Here is a 22583-nt window from a genome sequence, read left to right as displayed (position 1 = left end):
CCAGGATGCCTCCTTGCTTTTTATTTATTTATCTTTTCTGCAGCATAGGGAGGTTCCCAGGCTAGGGGTCAAATCAGAGCTGCAGCTGCTGGCCTACACCACAGCCATAGCAACACCAGAGGATCAAGCCCTTTCTGTGACCTACACCGCAGCTTGCGGCAACAGCAGATCCTTAACCCACTGAGTGAGGCCAGGGATCAGATCCGCATCCTCATAGACACTGTGTCGGGTTCTTAACCCACTGAGCCACTAAGGGAACTCCAGCTCAGATCTGGCCTTGCTATGGCTGTGGTAGGCTGGCAACTACAGCCCCGATTCAACCCCTGGCCTGGGAACTTCCATATGCCACAGGTACAGCCCTAAAAAGACAAAAAAATAGATAATAATAATAAAATATAATAAAAATAATTAAAATATAATAAAATAAAATAATAATAAATATAATAACAATGACATAATAATAAAAAAAATAAAGTATCCCTTTGCACTGGATGATCTGACTAAGGGGGCCCTGGATACCTGAGCTGCATGCGCCCACGGTCAAAGGCAGCCGCAGGGCCTGTCCCCACTGCCGGCCACATACCTGGAAGTCGTCCACTGAGGGGATGGTCCGGTTGGTGGTCCTCCGCTTGTGCCACTGCCTCAGGGTGTCCCTGGCCTCTGAGCTGAGCAGTCTGGCTGCTTGTTCTTCTTGGAAATTCTTTATCAGGGAAAGTGCTCCGTAGGCGCTGGTCAAGTAATAGCCTCCTGGAAAGGGCAGAAACAGTGAGTTCGCCCAGGCTTTAGCCTCTGGGGACAACAGTCAGGGGACAAGAGAGTTGGAGGTCAGGCTCTGCATTTTCTCCCTGAGGGACTGCAGAAGCACGTGACCGAGAAGACAGCCTCATCCATCCGTACCTGCATCTGCCTCCTCCCAGGGATGTATGACTGACCTGGACTGATCACATCCTGCTTTCATCCCAGGGGGTGAGGCGCACAGAATCTGATTTGTGTGTGTGTGTGTCTTTTTAGGGCCGCACCGAGGCATATGGAGGTTCCCAGGCTAGGGGTCAAATTGGAGCTGCAGCCACTGGCCTACACCATGGCCATAGCAGAGCAGGATCCAAGCTGCTGTCTGCGACCTACACCACAGCTCACAGCAATGCCGGATCCTTAACCCACTGAGCGAGGCCAGGGATCGAACCTGCGTCCTCTTGGATATTAGTCAGATTCATTTCCACTGAGCCACGACAGGAACTCCGAATCTCTACGACTTAAATGCAATTGTAAAAATGCTTTGCTAGTAGAAAGGGTCAGGGTGCTGGGGGCTGATGGAGGTGGGGCATGTGAGGGTCACCGAGTTCACTGCTCCAAAGCCTGAGCCCTTTACTTGAAGAACAGGCATCCACATATCTCCCAGCAAGACCTGCTTTGGGGCCTTTCTTTTAGGAATTATTATTTTTGAAACTTCAAGGGAACTATTCATTTTGAAGGAAATACACAATATACAAGTGTGCTCACGATAATATGGGTTCTTCAAAATAACTTCTCCCAATTCCCCTTCTTATCCTTAGGACTCACGTAACACGGCATTCAGGAAAAAATAATTGACAAGGAAAAGGAAGAGATGCCCCTTTGACGGTGCATTTGAGAATGATGTTTTATGTTTGGAGGAGTGTCAAAAAGACTTGCAACCAACCCTCCGAGAGGCGGAGGCGTATAAATGTGTTCATAGTTTGGTCCTAAACTATAGCTGGGACTTGTAAGCTTTATGCTGGAGAACCACTAGGGGGCGCCCAAATGTTTATTAAAATTTCCCTGAGCACAGCACATTGTCATTCTTTGTCCAAATACCTACTGAGTCCGCACCGTGAGCCCCTACCAGGTATAGAGCAGGGGTAGGCTTGTAAGAAATAGGATCTGAGCCCCTGCTCTACAGAAGTATATACATGTATTAAAGAAAATGCACACTAGCGGTTTATTCATGCAGGACCAGACCGACGTTAGTTGTGGTTGGTTTGCCTTTTGTCTGCAAGTATCACTTTCATGGGCAAAGTATTTAGCTGCTAAGACCCTGGAGAGCTCTCTCTCTGGTTAATAAGTGACAACATTCAAGACGGCAAGTGGTCCACCATCTAGGAAACTAACCAAACGCCCCCTGTGAATCACACTGCACCTGTACCCTGAGAAAGGAATGCCCTTTTGGGGCTTGCAGGTCACTGGTGGAGGCTTGGAGGTTCTCTCTCACTGCCCACAGCACACTTTCCATGCACCCATCACAGGCCAGGCTTTCTGTTCAGAGTCATCTGACTGGTTGCACCCTCAAGTTTAAGTCCCTGGGGCAGCCCCCACTGTCCACAGTACAGAGTTTGAAGTGGCTATTTTTACTGAATATCTATCTGCCTCATGAGCACATCACATGATTGAGTGTGAAGCTCAGTAGCATGGAATTTCTTTTCTTTTTTCTTTTTAGGTCCGCATCTGCGGCCTGTGGAGGTTCCCAGGCTAGGGTGCAAATTGGAGCTACAGCTGCTGGCCTTTGCCACAGCCACAGCAACGCCAGATCCGAGCCGCATCTGCGACCTACACCACGGCTCACGGCAATGCCAGATCCTTAACCCAGTGAGTGGGGCCAGGGATTGAACCCATGTCCTCATGGATACTAGTAAGGTTCGTTACCACTGAATCACAAAGGGGCAACTCCAGTAGCATGGAATTTAAATGCCACCCGGAGGATTTCAGGAAAAGTTAGCATGGACTTAAGTACCCAAGAAAGGCATGTGGCGGTGCTGGTCTAGAGGGTGGGCTTGGAGAGACTGTGACGCCGAGCTTGGGAGGGGGCTTGGTCCTCTGGACATCACATTTTAGCCTCCATGGCTCACAGTTCAGGCCACTGAGAAGAAAACTCAGAATGCTGGAAGCACAAGACTGACCACACTTTGAAACATGTGGACGCAATTAGAGGAGGGTTTAAATTTCAGCAAAACTCTAACCCTGCCACAACGGCTGTGCTCATAAATGGGATCCTCTGACGCTGCTCCGTAAATGAAACTACCTGCTTAGACAGCAGAAAACTCCTGTGGGCTGCGGTCCCGCAAACCAAAGAGGGCTTTGGGCAGCGAGGCAGGATGCAGGCTGGGTTGCAGTGCACCCCTGCTCGCTGCCTCTTCCTCCCGGTCTGCAGGGCCCTCGGTCTGATGGGCTGGCCTGTCTGCAACCCCAGCCAGCCTGATGGGGTGCCCTGTTCCTGCCATCATTTGTTTTGTTTTATTTTGTCTTTTTAGGGCCACATCTGTGGCATATGGAAAAGTTCCCGGGCTAGGGTTGAATCGGAGCTGCAGCTGCCGGCCTATACCACAGCCATGGCAAAGCCGGATCTGAACCATATCTGTGATCTACACCACAGTTCATGGCAACACCAGATCCTCAACCCACTGAACAAGACCAGGGGTCGAACCTACATCCTCATGGCTACTAGTCAGGTTCATTTCTGATGAGCCACAACGGGAACTTCTGCTCTTGCCATCTTGAATGTTGTCACTTGTTGACCAGAGACAGTTCTTCAAGATCTCAGCAGCTAAATACTCTGGCCCAGGAAAGAGGCAAAAAAGCCAGGAGGCAGCTGAGTGGAGGCAGGCTCCAGTGAAAGCCCAAGCTTCCTGGCTGCTCTGTATGTTGGGTAACTGGGTCCTAGTCTTTCCCTGCAATTCATGGAGGGGAAGACAGCCACCTGCCCATCTGTCAGCAGCAGAGCACCCAGAGCAGTGCCTCGTGCTGCGGAAACATTGGGAAAGGCAGCAGGAAGTGTCTGTCTCGACCCTCAGGCCACAGGAAGCAAGCACATGGTGGCCCTAAGTAGCCACTGTCAGCAGCAGAATGGCACTTTTCTGAGCAAACTGGCATGACTTTCCTTCAAAGCCCCAAGAATTCAGCATACTTATTACTAGAATTAAACTCGATTGAAGCTCAGAAAAACCCCAGATGCATATAAAATTGTAATAATCATTGGAATTCCCATTGTGGCGCTCAAAGGGTTATGAACTTGACTAATATCCGAGACGGGTTCGATCCCTGACCTCACTCAGTGAGTTAAGGATCCGGCACTGCCGTGAGCTCTGATGCAGGTCACAGATTTGGCTCGGATCCCGTGTTGCTGTGGCTGTAAGTTTAGGCTGGTGGCTGCAGCTCCAATTCAACCCCTAGCCTGGGAACCTCCATATGTCATAGGTGCGGCCCTAAAAATAAATAAATAAATAAATAAGGTAAAATAAATAAAATTGTAACAATAACACAGTGGATGGAAGGAAAGCCTGGATGGAAATGCAGCCTGCTCCCCTTGGTGTCTGGACGAAGTCCCATGCCTTTGCCCAGCCTGGGCAGCCCCAGGGCAGAGCAGGAGAGGCAGGCTCCAGGTCTCCAGGTCGGGTCTGGGTGACCATCCCTAAGGGTCCAGCCCCAGGGTCATGAATACTAATGAGGGGAAATTAACAGAGGAGGGGGAAGGGCCAGAGAGGCTCAGTCACAGGATGGAAGGCTATCAATCACCACCGATCCTGACTCAGCGTTGTCCCTACAGGGAGGAGGGGGACCTCAGGACTCCTGGAAGGACAGACCCTCTGAGCAAGAGCCAGGCCCTGAGGACTTTTAGGGAACTAAGGCCACTGGAGTGACAGCACTGAAGTTTCCTCCAGGGAAAATCTTGGGATGGTGCGTTCCCTGGGGCATTCCACTGGCACGGGGCCTCTTCGCTCAACGCCCAGACTGAAAGTCACTGGTGAGAAAAAAATTGTTATGCAACAATCACAGCTCCGGGTGGCCTGGGCTCAGACGGGGACATGTGCAAAGGGACTGTGAGGGTGCCCAAGGCTGAACAGGCCCCGACCCACTCTGCTTTGAGAAGACTAGCTCATAAGAGTCCTGGTTATTTCTGCTTTCCAGGTCCCTGCACGACAGTGACACACACTCTGGTTCTGTGATCAAATACCAACCCGTGTGTAAGGGGAGGACGTTCTGCAAAGACATGCTAGGGTCAGGCAGACACAGGAAGGAAACACCAGACAGAGCAAGTTCAGAGCCAACTGTCCCCATTCTACTCCACTGTAGTTTCATGTTAACCAGTGAGCAGACGCTATTTTTTAAACAGAAAATCAATGCTGTTTTCATCTTGAAAACCAAACTAAAAAAATTAAGGATGGAAACAAAAGTTAAGCCTTCATCTGATTTACTGATACAACAGCAGGCCATTCTTTTGGCGGTAGAAATATTCTCCAACAAACGTTTATAGCTTCCTCTTGGAAGCAAAGAAACCAGTTCTTTCTATCTATCTATCTATCTATCTATCTATCTATCTATCTATCTATCTATCTATCATCTATCTACCTATCTATCTAATCATCTTTTTAGGGCCACACCCGTAGCACATGGAGATTCCCAGGCTAGGGGTCTGAATCAGAGCTGTAGCTGCCAGCCTGTGCCACAACCACAGCAATGTAGGATCTGAGCCACATCTGTGACCTACGCCACAGCTCATGGCAACGCGGGATCCTTAACCCACTGAGCGAGGCCAGGGGTCGAACCTGCGTCTTCATGGATGCTAGTCAGATTCATTTCCACTGAGCCATGAAGGGAACTCCCAGTTCTTTTTTAAAATGTCATTTATTCTATTGAATGGATTTTTTTAAATTGAAATTATTCCAACTTATGAAGGATAATTATGGCAGGGTTACATTTTTTGTGTTTTTCTGACCTCTCCAAATTTTCTGTGATGAACATATATTACTTTTGTAATTGGAAAAAAAGCACATTCTTCTAAATGAACAAAATTAAAATGACCGTTAACCTTGAAGAAGTCAAAAAAGCACCCACATAAGTGCTCAATGGGTCTGGGGTTTTATTGGGGGAGGGGGATAAAAATGTTCTGGGGCTAGAGAGAGGGGGAGGATTGCACAAAATAGCAAATGAACTAAATGCTATTGGACTGTTCACTTCATTTTTATTTATTTATTTTTTCTTTTTAGGGCCACACACACGGCATATGGATGTTCCCAGGCTAGGGGTCAAATTGGACCTGTAGCTATCAGCCTACACCATAGCCACTCCAGATCTGAGCTGTATCTGTGATCTACTCTGCAGCTCACGGCAATGCCAGATCCCTAATCCACTGATGGAGCCCAGGGATCAAACCCGCATCCTCACGGATTCATTACCGCTGAGCCACGATGGAAACCCTGGACTGTTCACTTTAAAATGGTTAATTATGGAGTTCACGTCGTGGCACAGTGGTTAACGCATCCGACTAGGAACCATGAGGTTGTGGGTTCGATCCCTGGCCTTGCTCAGTGGGTTAAGGATCTGGCGTTGCCGTGAGCTGTGAGCTGTGGTGTAGGTTGCAGATGTGGCTCGGATCCTGCGTTGCTGTGGTTCTGGTGCAGGCCAGTGGCTACAGCTCCGACTGGACCTCTAGCCTGGGAACCTCCATATGCCGTGAAGAGTGGCCCAAGAAATGGAAAAAAGACAAAATAAATAAATAAAATAAAATAATATAAAATAAAATGGTTAGTTGTGTGTTGTGTGAACTTCACCAAATTGGAAAAAGAAATGAAAGTGAAACCGAAGAGGAGCCCCCAGTTCCTCCCACTTCTTCCAAAGCCCAGGTACCTTCTCCATGTAGCAGGGACGGGTCCAGGAGCTCCATCATATACTCGATCTCAGTGTCCAGTTCCAGCATGTCACACTGAGCTATGACATAGGTCAGGACGGGTAAAAAGTCGTCAGCTCCATACATCCTCCCTGGGAGCAGGAAGAAAGGGGGAGACGGGATTATTTTTACCAACATGTCTTTCTTTCACATCCTACTTGCTGCTTTTATTAGACGGCGGGGAGTCATGCTGGGGAAGTGTGCTGCTCAGGGGAAGAGGTGGGTGTTTATGGAATCCTATGTGGTCCGAGACCTAACCCAACTCACAACTTCACAATGAACACAGGAAAGATTTTCTCCCCATTTTCAGGATGTGCCTCAATGCGTGCAACAGAATAGAGTACTTTTATTTTTATTCATTTATTTGGCTGTGCCCAGGGCATGTGGATGTGGAAGTTCCTGGGCTAGGGATTGAAGCTGAGCCACAGCATTGACAATGCCAGGTCCTTAATCCTCCAGGCTACCAGGGAACTCCTGCGTACTTTTAAAGAGTTTAACTTTTCAGCAAATGATATGATGAAACATTTGCCAGGGGTCTGCTTGTTCTGTTCATCCTTTTGGTTTTATTTCTTGTTGCTTCTGTGCAAAGTCATCATGAACATAATGACAGGACCTAACTTGAATAAGGAATAATTTGTCTCCTTCTCTGTCTTCCATTTATTTAAATGTGCTAGGAGTTCCCGTTGTGGCTCAGTGGTTAATGAATCTGACTAGGAACCATGAGGTTGTGGGTTCGATCTCTGCCCTTGCTCAGCGGGTTAAGGATCCGGTGTTGCCAGGAGATGTGGTGTAGATCACAGACGCGGCTCGGATCCTGCGTTGCTGTGGCTGTGGCGTAGGCCGGCGGCTACAGCTGTGATTAGACCCCTAGCCTGGGAACCTCCACATGCTGCAGGAGTGGCCCAAGAAAATGGCAAAAAGACAAAAAAAAATGTGCTAACTCAGTATACATTGAATAGATACATATGATTAGTATATGCCAAAAATGTTTCCTCCTATTGCTACTTTTTATTGTCCTTACTGCTACTTTTTTTTTTTTTTTTTTTTGGTCTTTTTAGGGTCACACCCACAGACATGTGGAGGTTCCCATACTAGGGGTCAAATCAGAGCTACAGCTGCCGGCCTGTACCACAGCCACAGCAACGTGGGATCCGAGCCATGTCTGTGACCTACACCACAGCTCATGGCAACGCCGGATCCTTAACCCACTGAGCGAGGCCAGGGATCGAACTCATGTCCTAATGGATGCTAGTCAGGGTTTGTTAACCACTGAGCCATGACCGGAATGCCCTCACTGCTACTTTTTATCACAATGGAGATTCTCAACTAGGGGTGATTTTGCGCCCCCCACCCAAGGAATCTGTTGTTGTCTGGAGTCATTTTTTTAAGGTCATGACTTGGGGGTGGGGGTGGGGGGAGACATGCAAATGGCATCCAGATGTGGATAAACATCCTGCAGGAAGCCGGTCGGCCCCACAACACAGAGTAATCCGGTTTTAATGTCATTAGGGCTAAGGCTGAAAATCTGTGCCTGAGGAGACAGAATTCTGTGCAGATGTAAATTGGGGGACTTTTTAAAAATGACTTCAGGAATGACAGGAAATACATTTCTCGTCTGTGAAGTAGGCTTCCCATTTCAAAGACAATGTTCATCTGCTCTGATTACCAGCCCCAGAGCTCACATGCTAATCTCCCAACAATCTGCCAAGGGCCGCCACATGACTATCTCACTCCAGCCATGGTAAACAGAGCCTGGGTTTTCTCTCTGCTGCATTTCGCTCAGAGGAAAAGCTGCAAGCACTGCAGGGCTCATCACTGAGGGGGATCGGGGTCGCTCCTGCATCTACGAGCAGCAGCGCAGGGGAAGCCAGAGGGCTGACTAGGTGAATTCCTGTTACCCCGCTTCAGCTTGGAGCAAAAGGAAAGCCAATGGAATGGCTGTAACGAAGCCACATTAGGACTAAATGAGCCAAGTTTCTGACATACACTGTAAATCACTGACGTGAACCCTCATTGAAGGTCAAAATGAAGTCATAACAAGGAATAATCACACGTATTTCCACCATGCTTGGGGCTATGTGTGCACTGTCCCAACTATTCTCCACCTTATGAAGAAGGATAGGGTCATATTCATGACTGGTGCAGAATTGTGGCCTGGAAGGTTGACGCCAGCGGCCAAAGCCCAGGGTTAATTTGCAGAGCTAGGATCTGAACTCAGCCTCCTGAGGCTGAATCTATATCCATTGCCCTGGGCTCAATCTTTTACAAACTGGCATCCTCCACTGACTTTTTTGGTGCTGTTACTCTGTTGCACGTTGACTAATTCACCGGACACCAGAGTGACACTTGTACTTTTTGGAGCCACTTGGCAAAATCAAGAGATGGAAAGACAGGGCAGCGGGGAATCAAGAAAGCCTGACATGTCACCGGCCCCATTGGAGGCCAAGAGCCAGGACAGTGTGGCCTCACCTGAGTTGTTCTCCATGACAGTGTAGATGAGCTTGCAGACTCTCAGCAGCAGCATGACTTTCTTTTCCGGCGAATACATCTTCTGCATGGTTGTGAACTTGACCTTGATTTTCTCCACGTCCACAAAGTCAGGGGTGGGGGCGAAGACGCCCAGCTCCTGTGGATTCCTCTGCCGCACGAGCTGCAGGTTCTCCTTGAGTTGTTTCCACGAGCCGTCAGCCACATGGAAGTGCTTCAGCATGGCCTCGACGTGGCCCTTCAGGGGCTTCAGGATGCACTTGTGCATGGCTTTTTCCAACACCACATCTGCCAAAGAAAGGGCAGCTATTGTGACCATTGTCTGAAGAGACAAGCGACTCGAGGTCTGCTTTCTGGGAATGGACACCGGCCACTCCGTGCACTGGTGATCCGGTAGATGTGTCCTAACTTCACACCCGACAACTGACAAAAATTCAGCGGCACATCATTCACATACCAACCCTTTTTCCCAGTAAAGTCAGGAAGACTGAATCCCCCTACTAAAATCTTACAGTGTCTCTTGCATATAATCAATATAATTATTTGTTTTAACTACTTTTATGCCTCCTCACCCATAAGCACGGGTGAATATTCTAGAAGGCATTCTTTGGACCTCGTCCTCCTATTGAGGATCTGGAGGACAGTTAAATAAGTATGTTAAAAGGACTGTCTAGGAGTTCCCACTGTGGCACAGTGTGTTAAGAATCTGAATGCAATGTGTTGGGTCACTGTGGATGTATGGGTTTGATCCCTGGCCCCGGGCAGTGGGTTAAAGGCTCTAGCATTGCTGCAGCTGCAGTGTAGGTTGCAGCTGCAGCTCAGATTCAATCCCTGGCCTGGGAACTTCCATATATCATGGGTGCAGCCATAAAATTAAAAAAATAATTTAAAAATAATTTTAAAAGGAAGCGTTATCTCTTAAAATATTTCCTAAGGAAAAAAATTCAACTAAATACACATGATACCTTGGATTGGATGCTGGAGCCAAAAAAAAAAAAAAAAAGTATATTTCTTTCGCCATAAAGGTTATTAGTGGGGCATGAGATGAGATGTGAATAAAGCCTGGGGATCAGATAATATTGTTAACAGTGAATTAGTGTTAATTTTATTTATTTATTTATTTATTTATTTATTTATTTATTTTTGCCTTTTCTATGGCTGCTCCTGTGGCATATGGAGGTTCCCAGGCTAGGAGTCCAATCGGAGCTGTAGCCTACGCCAGAGCCATAGCAATGCGGGATCCGAGCCGCGTCTGCGACCTACACCACAGCTCATGGCAACGCCGGATCCTTAACCCACTGAGTGAGGGATGGAACCCACAACCTTGCGGTTCCTAGTCAGATTCGTTAACCACTGCGTCACAACAGGAACTCCAGTGTTAATTTTATAACACAATAGTTTTATAACACACTATCCCTGGCTTTAGGAAATACACACTGAGTATTTAGGGGGTAAAGGGACACAATGCCTGCCACTAGCTCATGGTTCAGAAAGAGAAGTGTGTGTGAGTGTGTGTGTGTGTGTGTGTGTGTGTATCAGAGAGAAAGGTGGGGCATAAAGCAAGTGTGGCAAAGGACTAACACTGAGAATCTGGGTGAAGGGCAGACCTGATTTCTCCATCCTCTTTTTGTAACTTTTCTGTATGTCTGAAATGATTTCAAAATAGAAATTTAAAAAGTCTTGATGTGAGTGTGTTTCTGTTCAGAGTTAAGAAACACCTTTAGGTGTGGGAGGCTTTATTCTTCCCTCTTTCTTGGAAAAGTTTTGCCCAATGAAGTAGCTGCCTTGACTGGTGGTCCAATGACCTGGGCCACGAATCAGAAGGTCTGGGCCAGAGATGGTGTGTATAGTGATTAAGTCTCTGCTTCTTCTGCAACAGCTTTTACATCTCCAAGGTGTCCCCTTCAGCTAGCTCCCTGGGTAGCAATCACACCTCATATACAACACTTTGATGCAATTTCATCTTGGAAGCCCACGGATCCGTGGAAATAGTTGACTTACTTCTCTGGCCTTTGGAATTCCTGACACAGATCAGATCACACTGAATCCAATCAGCTGTTATTAGAAAGTCAGGGACAAACAGAAATCTAAGCCAGACATACCTATAGAAATCAAGGTTGAAGCAAAAGAGGTTATAAAGGAAGCAGAAAAACAGAACAGCTTCCCCTCCTATCTGGCATTAAAACACATTACTTGGGAGTTCCCAGAATAGTTCAGCAGTAACGAAGCTGACTAGCACCCATGAGGACATGGGTTCCATCCCTGGCCCTGTTCAGTGGGTTAAGGATCTGGCATTGTTGTGAGCTGTGGTGTAGGTCGCAGACACGGCTCAGATCTGGTGTTGCTGTGGCTGTGGTGTAGACAGGCAACTGCAGCTCCGATTCGACCCCTAGCCTAGGAACTTCTATATTCGGCAGGTGTGGCCCTAAGAAGACAAAAACAAACAAACATATTACTTAGTCTGCATTAGTTATATTATTTTAATAAACTTATATAAAGTCATACAGTATTTCTGAGTTCAACCCAAATGGTCATTATGATGAAAAAAATCAATAATAGCAATTAACACTGACTGTCTAGATGGGTTGGGCTTGACCTTAATTCTTTATTTCATGATCACATCAAATTCTTATGGTAACTCTATTATTTTTGCATAATATTACTCTTATGCCCTTTTTATAGAGGAGGCAAGTGAGCCTTGGAAATGTCTAATGGTTTGCTCAAGGTCACACAACCAATTATTCTGCTTTTCAAAGTCAATGATTTCTTAAGTTTTTTTTAAATTTTTTTATTTTTTTGTCTTTTTGCCTTTTCTAGGGCTGCTCCCACAGCATATGGAGATTCCCAGGCTAGGGGGTCTAATCGGAGTTGTAGCCACCAGCCTACGTCAGAGCCACAGCAACGCGGGATCCGGGCTGCGTCTGCAACCTATACCACAGTTCACGGCAATGCCAGATCCTCAACCCACTGAGCAAGGCCAGGGATCGAACCCGCAACACCATGGTTCCTAGTCGGATTCGTTAACCACTGCGCCACGACGGGAACTCCAACGATTTCTTAGCTTTAAAGTTCAAGGTGTTCTATAAACTTTCACTGGTTCATTCCTCTATCCGAAGGTTCCCAAGCTATATTTCTGGTGTGCACTGCTCTGCTGGGAAGTCACCAAGGGGGGTGAAAGTCCCATCAATCATTAACCAGGAACACACATGAATGTTGGTAGCAGTATAATTCACAACAGCCCCAAACTGGAAACCGCTCAAAGGCCGGTCCCAGTGGAATGGACGCAAGGATATAGTCACACAATGGAATTCAGAAAATGGAATTCAGACAATGGAAGATTCATTCCAAGAAAAAGACCACACTTCTGCTCCAGATGCAGCAGACTGTCTCCAAGGTACAATCTGTGTGAAAGAAGCCAGACATAGAAGCCTGTCCCTTTTAGCACATCGTCTATGCAAAATTCAATCCACAATGACAGGTCAGGATGGCAGTCGCCCTTAGGAACGAACTTGGCTTTGGGGGGGGGGGACACTTCGGGGGATGGAGATGGTCCCTGTCTGGATCTGGGTGGTGGCTACACGTGTGAGTAACTGCTGAGCTGAGCACGAAGTCTGCACACTTTATGGATGTAAGTGAAACCTCAATAACCTTGTGTGTAAATCAAACCAACAGAAAACGCCTGGAGATCAGCCTGGGATTTTCACTTTGAACCCCAAGGGCAATTTTTCTTTTTGTATTTTTAGGGCTGCACCCATGGCATATGGAAGTTCCCAGGCTAGGGGTCAAATTGGAACTGCAACTGCCAGCTTACGCCACAGTCACAGCAACACGGAATCCGAGTCACGTCTGTGACCTACGCTGCAGCTCTCGGGAACACTGGATCCTTAATCCACCGAGCGAGGCCAGGGATCGAACCCCCATCCTCATGGACACTGGTTGGGTTTGCTACCACTGAGCCACCATGGGAACTCCAGCAACTTTTAACTTCCGAGTGAGCCTGGTCACTTCTGGGTCAGAGCGATCACACAAATTACATCTACAAATGCTTGTTCTTGGGGGCGACAGCAAAGCATTCATGACCAGCAGGCTAAGCGGGCCTCTTGTGGAACTCATCCGTGTCCCCAGGGAAGGGTCTCTGGCCTTTGTGCCATAAACTCCACTCTTAGGGGCAAATGGGGCTGTAGTAATCCGCTAGGAGAGTTGAAACCTGGGACCTGTTGCCATGTGCCCATCCCCTGAAAGCCCCAAATGAAAAAAAAAAAAAAAAATGTAGTACGTTTTTTGAAAGCCATAATTTAGAAATCAGAAAGACTGGTCTTTTGGCATTCTTTTCCAGAACTTTCCTCCCAACCACGACTCCTGCAAATCCTTAAATAAGCATAAGAAATAGAAGAAAAAAAAAAAAAAAGTTCAAATGACAGGAACCCAGGACCTGAGTGGTTCTCTCCAGTAGGAAAAAAAAAAAAAAAGTTCTGCTCACAAAGAGGGGAAAATGATTTTAGGGAGCAAAAGGAACAGAAAATCTTTCAGAATGTGGGTTAGCTCAGCAAAAAAAGAAGTAACAGATCGGTCACACTGCTTATAAATCAGTACTGTCTGTTGTTTTCTATCATCTCTGGATCCTTGAAATCCAAGAATGATGTGGTTCTAGGCACTGACACTTCACATCCTCCAACGAACCCATGGCCGGAAGATTAACCTCTTTGAAACCCCTAGAGATTGATGCCACACAGATAGCAAGCGGGGCAGCCAGGTTTCAAACTCAAGAACTCTGGTTATATCAACTGTGTTTTCTTTTCTTTTCTTTTCTGGTCCACACCCAAGGCATATGGAGGTTCCCAGGCTGGGGGTTGAATCGGACCTACCACTGCCGGCCCATGCCACAGCCACAGCAACCTGGGATCTGAGCTGTGTCTGCAACCTGCACCACAGCTCACGGCAACGCCAGATCCTTAACCCACTGTGTGAGGCCAGGGATTGAACCTGCGTCCTCATGGATACTAGTTGGGTTCGCTAAGCACTAAGGCATGACGGGGACTCCAACTGTGTTTCTTAACAAACATAGAAACAAGAAAACACTGCAGAATTGGTTGAGCTACAACATTTTGAATATTAGATAACCAACTGCTAACTAAATAACCAACTAGAAATACGTTTCCTGGGAATATTTAGAGCAAGCCAATTGATCGGTCCCAAAGCTCATCCAGGGAGGGAAGCAGCAAGGGGCAGGGCAGTGGCTTGGAGCTCCCTGCCTTAGGGTGACCTGACCAGGCAGGAAGAGGTGACTGCCTCGACCTTTAGTGCTGCAAAGTGGTCGCCCCCTTGTCAGGAATGAGGAACAGAGGCCTTCACTCTGATCAGCAGCACAGACTCCAGAGACAGACATGAGACAGGAAACCATCACAGGACAGGATCACTCATCAGCTTGGTTTCAATGCTTTCTGCTCTCCCACCACTGCTGAGTGGGAATCGAGAGCCCAGGCTGAGGTTCAGAGAGGCGGCCCATCTTAGAAAGAATGCGAGGAGGTGGCTCAGCAGCCAGGCTCTGCCTTCCTAAGGGACTCTGGCCACGTCACCTCATCTCTCTCTCACTGTCACAGCCTTGAACTTCTGAATTGCCATCAAATCCTCGCCCGTGGCAGGAAAGACAGAGCAGCAGCAATGATGTGACCGATCATTAAAACAAAACTAAATTAATACTCACTCTTCTCCAGGGATTCTTTTTCTTTTTTTTTTTTAAATCTTTTTGCCTTTTCTAGGGCTGCTCCCATGGCATATGGAGGTTCCCAGGCTAGGGGACGAATCGGAGCAGTAGCCACCAGCCTACGCCACAGCCACGTGGGATCCCAGCCACACCTGCGACCTACACCACAGCTCACGCAACACTGGATCCTTAACCCACTGAGTGAGGCCAGGGATTGAACCCGCAACCTCATGGTTCCTAGTCGGATTCGTTAACCACTGCGCCACGACGAGAACTCCCACATACTTTTCTTTAACTGCATAACTGGATTAAAGACACAGTGCTGTCCAGTAGCCCTGCTGCAGGTGAAGAGATGGAAGCACAGAGGGGTTAAGACACAGGACGAGACACACACAGCTCAGCAACCACAGAGGTGGGACTGGAAACCTACAGTCCAGCCTGAGCCCTTGCTCTGAACTACCACCCTCTCCTGCCCTGCAGATGGGAAATGTGTCCCCCCTCCTCAGCAGAGCTGAGATGTGACACTTGGGCCGCAGGAACACTTGGTGAGCCCTCTCTACACACTCCCCATAAAAAACAGTACCTGGCGTCCTAGCAGCCCCCAGGTAAGATGTGAGGTCCTAATGAGTGGTGTTCTACTTCGTGGCTTTGAGGGAAGAAGATGAACTTTGCAGGCCTCAGCTTCCTCATCTGTAAAATGGGGCCACTCATAACCTCCCAGTGGGACTGCTAGGAGGACTGCGCAACACCTACATAATGAGCACCTTGTACGTGCTGGACGCCTAGTAAGCGGGCAAACATCGCTGGCTCCCTCTGTTCTTGACTGTGGGCGTATGCCTTTGAAGGACACCAGGATGACTGGTTTTGTTGTGTTCTGTGCCAGCTGTGGTTGACTTGGTTTGATGAATTGAAAAGTCACCTGGCTTCCCGTACAGGTGGCACCTCCTCCCCCACCCCTGCATCCGCAGGTTCCGCATCAGTGGTTTCAACCAAACATGGATGGAAATATTCAGGAAACAATAATTCCAGGAAGTTCCAAAAGGCCAAACTTGAATTTGTTGCACACGACCAACAACTTACAAAACACTTCTACTGTACTGGGTATTATGAGGAATGTGGAGGTGATTTAAAAGTACATGGAGCATGTGCATAGCTTATATGCAAGCACTGCATCATTTCATATAAAGGACTTGAACATCCGAGGCCTTTGGTGTCCATGGGTGTCCTGGAACCCAACCCCCTCAGCTACCAAAGGACAATGGTACACTGTTCTCTCTCCTGCCACATCCTCTTCAGCAGCCCCTCCCACCCACAGGTACAAGGACTGAAGAGCTGAAGTCTGGGGCTTTCCTGTCCCAAAACTCCCAGTGTTTTGTCACAACCTCATTCTGACCCCACTTCAAAGCTCAAAACCACAGATGAGCTGAGTGTCTAGGGCAGATGTGTGTCTTTCTGGGTGATGGGAATAGAGCCACCAGCCCTATTTCAGATGAGCAAACATGCCAGCCCAGCAGAGATGACATCAAAATAAAGATGACAAGCACTGGAGTGGTGATTCATTTGTTTATATTTTTGTTCACGTTGGTGGGCTCCTAGCAAGGGCATTCTGCAGAAGCATAGGCTGCTTTCATGCAATACTTTATGTATGAAATTCATCAGACATACATCAGTGCCTTCTAGTAAAAGGCCATTAAACATGAAAGCAGTGGAGTTCCCATCATGGCACAGCAGAAACAAATCCGACTAGGAACCATGAGGTTGTGGGTTCGATCCCTGACCTCGCTCAGTGGGTTAAGGATCCGGCATTGCCGTGAGCTGTGCTGTAGGTCGCAGATGTGGCTCGGATCCTGTGCTGCTGTGGCTGTGGTGTAGGGCGGCAGCTACAGCTCTGATTAGACCCTTAGCCTGGGAACCTCTACATGCTGAGGGTATGGCCCTAAAAAGACAAAAAAAAAAAGCAAACCTAGGAGGTGGGTGAAAGAAAAATAGCTATATATATTAAAAAAGTGAAAGCAATGGGGAAGAGACCAATCTTCCTTACAGGGAAAATTCTAAATCATTTATGGAGACCCTCTGGCCTCAGGGAGATGAGTTTGAATTCTACCCTCACCCTTTGAGTGTGGACAGTGCCTCGGGGCTTGCTTCTGAAGAACAGAGTATGGAAAGGGGAGGGACGTTTTTATACAGCAGAAACCTGGCAAGCTGGGTCTTGTGCTGGTGAGCCCAGAGGACACCATCAATGAGGAGTCATTGTGGACAGCAGGACCCTCTGTTGTGACAGCTACCATGAGAGGGGCAGGAAAAGCAGCCACATGAATTGGCTTTGGTCCTACTTGCATCCTGGCCTGATTTTGAGAGGCTGTTCTGTTTCCTCATCTATAAAAGTGAGGCTACGAATGGAGCATCCCGAGGCAGTAAGAGGGTTTAAGGGGGGACCCCGGGCATAAAAGTGCTCTGTAAACCATGGTGGCCTCTGCCACTTTGTTTTACTGAAAACACAGGATGCATTTAATACATACTCTCTGACTCAACAGAGGGCATGGACTGAGACTTGTGGCTTCTAAAAGAAGCCCCTGGGCCTGGATGATAAATGAGAACCTCCGCGTGGATGTGTGTCTAGGGTGGGAGTAGGGCTATGCCTGCAGGATGTGGTCCCCACCAGGAGACTGGGCCAGGGATGGGGCCTGACGATGAGGCTCTTCCATTGGGTGCTGGCCTCACCAAGGCAGCCAATAAGAGCCGTCCTCTTGCCAAGACAGTAATGTAAAGGTTCTGATGCTTCCACCTGGCCCTTCAAGTGTTCCTTGCTTGTGCTCTCAGTTCCTACGTGGATTCTCCTCTTACCTGGGGGTGTTCCCTTCCTGAGAAGTGCTCATCTCCCTCAAGATGGAAGATCCTAGGAATATAGTCAGAAAACACTCTAGCACAGATATCTCCATGTACCTCATTCTGGGATGCCGTCCCCCAACCCCCGCTTGGTCAGCAGAGCTCTGTGAATTGGGAGGTGACAGCTCCCTCGCTCCGAACATCTCAGAATCAGGGACTCCTGAGCAGACACTCTTAACTCCAGGGCTTTGAACATTCTTTTGCTTGACATAACATAACGAACCCAATGTTGATGCCCTAAAGTAAAATTTACACAACAAATGATGCCTGTGGGGCAAAGAGGGGCTTCTTGCTGTGTTCTTCTAGTTATTTAAACTAATTTTCAAAAATAATATAGGCATTCTTTTAATATGCTGCAAGAAGTCCATCTTTCTCCTTCTCTCTACCCCCTGTTAACATACAAGGAGAGTCATTTCTTCCAGGTGATTTGGACATGTGGGCTAGCTCAGAAGTTAGAGTCAAGGTTTTAATCTCAACTTGGCCCCACTATGAGTCTCTGGCCACAACTTTCAAAACAACTCTATCTAGGGAATTCCCGTCGTGGTGCAGCAGAAACTAATCTGGCTAGGAACCATGAGAGTGCAGGTTCAATTCCTGGCCTTGCTCAGAGGGTTAAGGATCCAGCATTGCCATGAGCTGTAGCGTAGGTCGCAGACGTGGCTCGGATCCTGTGTTGCTATGGCTGTGGTGTAGGCTGGCAGCTGTAGCTCTAATTCGACCCCTGGCCTGGGAATCTCCATATGCCACGAATGTGGCCATAAAAAGCAAAAACAAACAAACAAACAAAAAACAAACAAACAAAAAAACCCCTCTATCTAACAAAGAGCAGATAATATAATAACTCAAGGGCTTAAACCAAATGCTGAATTAAAAATTAAAAGCCAGTCACATTTGATACAGAAGCTTGAGCCAGACCTCCATGCTCATTAAAAAAATGATGGGAAGCAAAGTAGGAGTAATTGCTCAAGGTCCCAAGAATGACCTCAGCCCCCCTTTCTTATTCAAGCTCTGCTCTCTGGTGTCTAACCGCATTTCAGTATCATTTCTCTATTCAAAAATGAAACACACGTATATGTAAATTGATGTTCTCTTTGAAATATGTGGGAATTGAGTTTAAGGACACTTTTCCTTCAAATAATTAAAACGTTCTTCAGAGAAAATACACATTTTGACAGCCATTAAAGAAAGCAAAACAATGTCTTGATCTTCCCGACTGACTTTTAGGAATACAGTTGTCTTAGTTGTATCTTTGTTGGTAGTCTGAGGACAATTTGAATGAAATAGGAAATTTGGAGTTACTAACATTTTTAGAGTTGGCAAAATTTTGCTTTTCTTACTTTCTTTTTGCTTTTTTTTGGTTGTTGTTTTGCTTTTTAGGGCCACACTTGAGGCATATGGAAGTTCCCGGGCTAGGGGTTGAATCAGAGCTACAGCTGCTAGCCTATGCCACAGCCATAGCAACACCAGATCCTTAACCCAAGGAGAGAGGCCAGGGATCAAACCCACATCCTCATGGATCCTGCTCGGGTTCATTACCGCTAAGCCACTATAGGAACTTCCTGTTTTTCTTGAAATAAGACTTACAAACATGAGTTCCCTTGGTGGTATAGTAGGTTAAGGATCTGGGGTTGTCACTGCTATGGCTTGGGACACAGCTATGGTGCAGGTTCAATCCCTGGCCGGGAACTTCTGCATGCTATGGGTGCAGCCAAAAAAAAAACAAAAAGAAGAAGAAGAAGACTTGAAAACAGAGGGATTTCCCAAGATTAACATCACATCAGAAATAAAAATTCTTTTCCTTGAAAAGCATCAAAACACTAACCACAAAAATGCAACAAGTTCTGCAAAGTGTAGATTTCTCTACCAGAAACTTTGAGTCAGTTTCTCCTATTGGTTGGAAGAGACAGAAACAAGAGTGGTGTGATGTGAAAACCTACCAATGAGGAGCGTGTGTTGGAATAATGAGCAATATACCCTGACTGTACCTTACAGGGCGGGACACACTGGTGGTGAGGACACCTCACTCTGTCGATGAAATCAATGGTCCTGGGCTTTTGAGGAGGATGCCAAAGCATGTACGGGCTTTGTTAAAGCAGCCGTCTGTCCCTCCATGTATCACTCTCATGGGGTGGGGACTGGAGAGCTTCCTCCAAGGGAAGCGCAATACGTGGTCCTAGAATCAAGAGGGAGCTGCCTGGCCTGGGCTCCCATCCCATTTTACCCTCCAAACAGGTGAGCAAAGCTAGTGTCAATCAACTCACATTGATTCAAGAACCTCTAAACAGCAGAGCTTGGTGGGGAAGTGCTTCCTTCAAAGACTAGTCTGAACAGAAGCCACATTCTCCATGATGGAGCACAACCGTTTAGAGATGGTTTTTCACTTCTGATTGTTCATCATTTGATTCTCACTTAGAAAGCGTGGAACTACCGGCCTGTGACAGGAGCACATGGACAAAGTGGCAGTGAGTGAGAGCTATTTGGCTTTTTCATTGGCTTTTCTCTCTGAAACTGAAGAATCCCTCTCTGAAGAAGACAGATTAGCATGGGATCCACACACTACATGCATATACCCACGCATGCAGGCGGTCATTTCTCACATGTGAACAATGGCAGTAATGCTACGTGGGTTAAACCCATGAGATACCTTCTTCCCCTTCCTTGATTTCAGTATGGGATTCTGTAAATCGAGGACTTAACTCCCCACCTCCTGGTTCAGAGCTCTCTTCCTCAGAAGCTGTGGGAAGGGAAGAGAGGACTAGATTTTTTTCAAAGCAAAGAAACCCAACTGGCATTCTTGAAAAGCCTTAGGAGCATCAGTAGACAGCTGTTCTGAACAAATCGGAGGCTTGGAATTCTGGGGGTGGCATTCAAAGCGCATCCATTCAGAGGGAATTACAACCTCCCAGGAAGTGGAGATTGGTGGGAATGAGCAGACAATGGGTGAGGGGTGGAGTGGGGGGTTGAGTCCAGACTCCCCTGCTTACCAGCAGCATAACCCTATACAAACCACTTTATGCACCTTGGCCTCCATTCTTGAATTTGCAAAAATTCCAGAATACAGGCAAAATCTACACAAATGGACCAACCTCCAGTTGAGTACGAGGCTCCTTTAGTCATAAGCTGGTGAGACTTTCATTGAGAAACACATAAAGCAGACAATTAGACTAAGTCCATTTTCTTGCCAAAGCCCTAATCTAAACTTGCACATTTAAGAGAGTTGGTTTTCTAATAATTAGAGCACATCTTGCCCTCTAATTGAGCACGTCAGGCGTTTCCCAGGTCACCCTCTGCTTTGGCTTGCCTTCCTCTTAATTTCGAAAGTCCAGCACATTCACTGCACTTTCAAAACAGAATAATGGTTTCATGGGAGAAGCAACAGATAGGGTGAAGTGTCTGCTTTCATGCAAAAACTTAAAAAACCAAAACAAACCAATAAAAAAGTATGCCAAGCCTCAGGCAGGCCACACCCGTCTAAGCTACCTACTCAAAAGGGGAGGGGGGAGGCTACTAGTCCAATTCCTCTTAATGTTTAAAATGAAAAACACTTACAATTTGTTTTAATTTAGCTATAGTGGACATATATCATTGTATTCATTTTAGGTACAGACAAAATCAAAAGTTTTTTCCATACCCCTGAATTTCTGATGAGAAAATAGGAACATAGGCAGCAGCAGGGGATGAGGTTAAACAACATGGGCTTTGCATCTGACACAAGGAAGTTCAAATGCTTCAAGCGCTAGTTCCTGGCTGGGGTGGCCCTGGGACACCAGGCTGCACCTGGCAGAGCCCTGCCTTGCCCTACGGCACACAGGTACCTGTGTCACAGGGCTCAGGCCAGGACCCACTGCAATTGCTTAGATAGGTGGCCTGGTTCAAATTAGGGATGCCCTCGATGTCAGCTTCCCTTCTCCTTATGGCCTTAGATTTTAAACTGAAAGCTGCATCCTTCTTGGAGCAGCAGCAGCTGGCCAAATTTAAATTTGTGTTTGGAGAAAATGAGATCTCCTGCTGCAAGAGCAAGAACCCAATGTGAACCTCCATCTCAAAGAAGCTGGCAGGAGAGCTTCCCGGGACTGGTCCTTTGGCCGGATACTCAGAGCAGCGGCGGCGGGGAAGGAAGGGAAGGCCTGGTCCCCAGGGAGGGGCCTAGTCTCCGTGGGCTGGCTGGCGCTGCCCGCTGCATAGCCCAGTGCTGACATCAGCGCCCGCCTCGCTAGCCTGGGTGCCCCCAGAGGAAGCTACTCCTGTAGGTTCAGGCTCTGAGTCAGTCTCTCCTGAGAAGCAGGCTCTGGCGGGGACAAGGACAGAGGCAGCCTGCACGCCTATTCCGTCTTCCTGAGGCTTTTCTATCATTAAGGCTCATCCTGGGGCACATTCTTTCCAGCCTTCAGTTCAGCACCCCAGCCCTAGCCCCGCCCCGCCAGCCCAGGCGCAAGCCCCAGGAAAACAAACACGGCTTTGATTCTTTGCGACAAAATGAAAAAGCTGCTGAAACTCACTTAAAGAAGAGAGAGAGGGAGGGAGGAGGGAGAGGGAGGGAGGAGGGAAAGAGAAGGAGCACTTGCTACCAGACACTGTTTACTACTTTTGACAAACAGACCCAATCAGAAAGAAGACATTTGGGTTTTGCTTTATGAACCGCTTGGAAATGTTTGGTAACTCTTTTGGCTGCTGCTGCCCAGTGAATGAAGTTTCTGAAATTAGCCTTTCAGAGTCAACCTTCTGAAATTAAAAAAAAAAAAAAAAAAAAAGAAAAAAAAAATCCCCTAACACTCTCGCCCTGGAAAAAAAACGGCTTGCCAAATCCAATTTTCCCTTGGCCAAAGTAAC

The 22583-nt window shown here is 47.3% G+C and overlaps 1 protein-coding gene and 1 long non-coding RNA gene across 30 annotated transcripts in view; one reads left to right on the top strand and one right to left on the bottom strand.

The window, feature by feature from the left end:
* Positions 1 to 22583, bottom strand: part of RIN2 (Ras and Rab interactor 2) — a 251143-nt gene that overhangs the window by 3669 nt on the left and 224891 nt on the right. For 28 of the 29 annotated variants that reach the window (XM_085004574.1, XM_085004578.1, XM_085004588.1 and 25 more), the window contains 3 exons: positions 9146 to 9451; positions 6637 to 6768; positions 584 to 747 (listed from right to left, as the gene is read on the bottom strand). In XM_085004574.1, coding sequence (XP_084860700.1) covers positions 584 to 747; positions 6637 to 6768; positions 9146 to 9451 — 602 coding nt within the window. Of the gene's footprint in view, positions 1 to 583; positions 748 to 3235; positions 6029 to 6474; positions 6769 to 9145; positions 9452 to 22583 lie in introns of those variants that run through there. The other variant, XR_014832907.1, reaches the window with a different exon arrangement.
* LOC146395219 (uncharacterized) lies at positions 14884 to 22302 on the top strand. The gene is made up of 2 exons (XR_014832911.1): positions 14884 to 15100; positions 18339 to 22302. It is a non-coding gene; the product is annotated as an uncharacterized LOC146395219 (long non-coding RNA).

This window comes from Sus scrofa, chromosome 17 (assembly GCF_054392235.1).
Source record: "Sus scrofa isolate SSC_HxYL_T2T_F1_AM1 chromosome 17, Sscrofa_HxYL_maternal_Yorkshire_Landrace_v2.0, whole genome shotgun sequence".
NCBI lineage: Eukaryota > Metazoa > Chordata > Mammalia > Artiodactyla > Suidae > Sus > Sus scrofa.
This window is presented reverse-complemented; position numbering and strand designations above follow the sequence as displayed.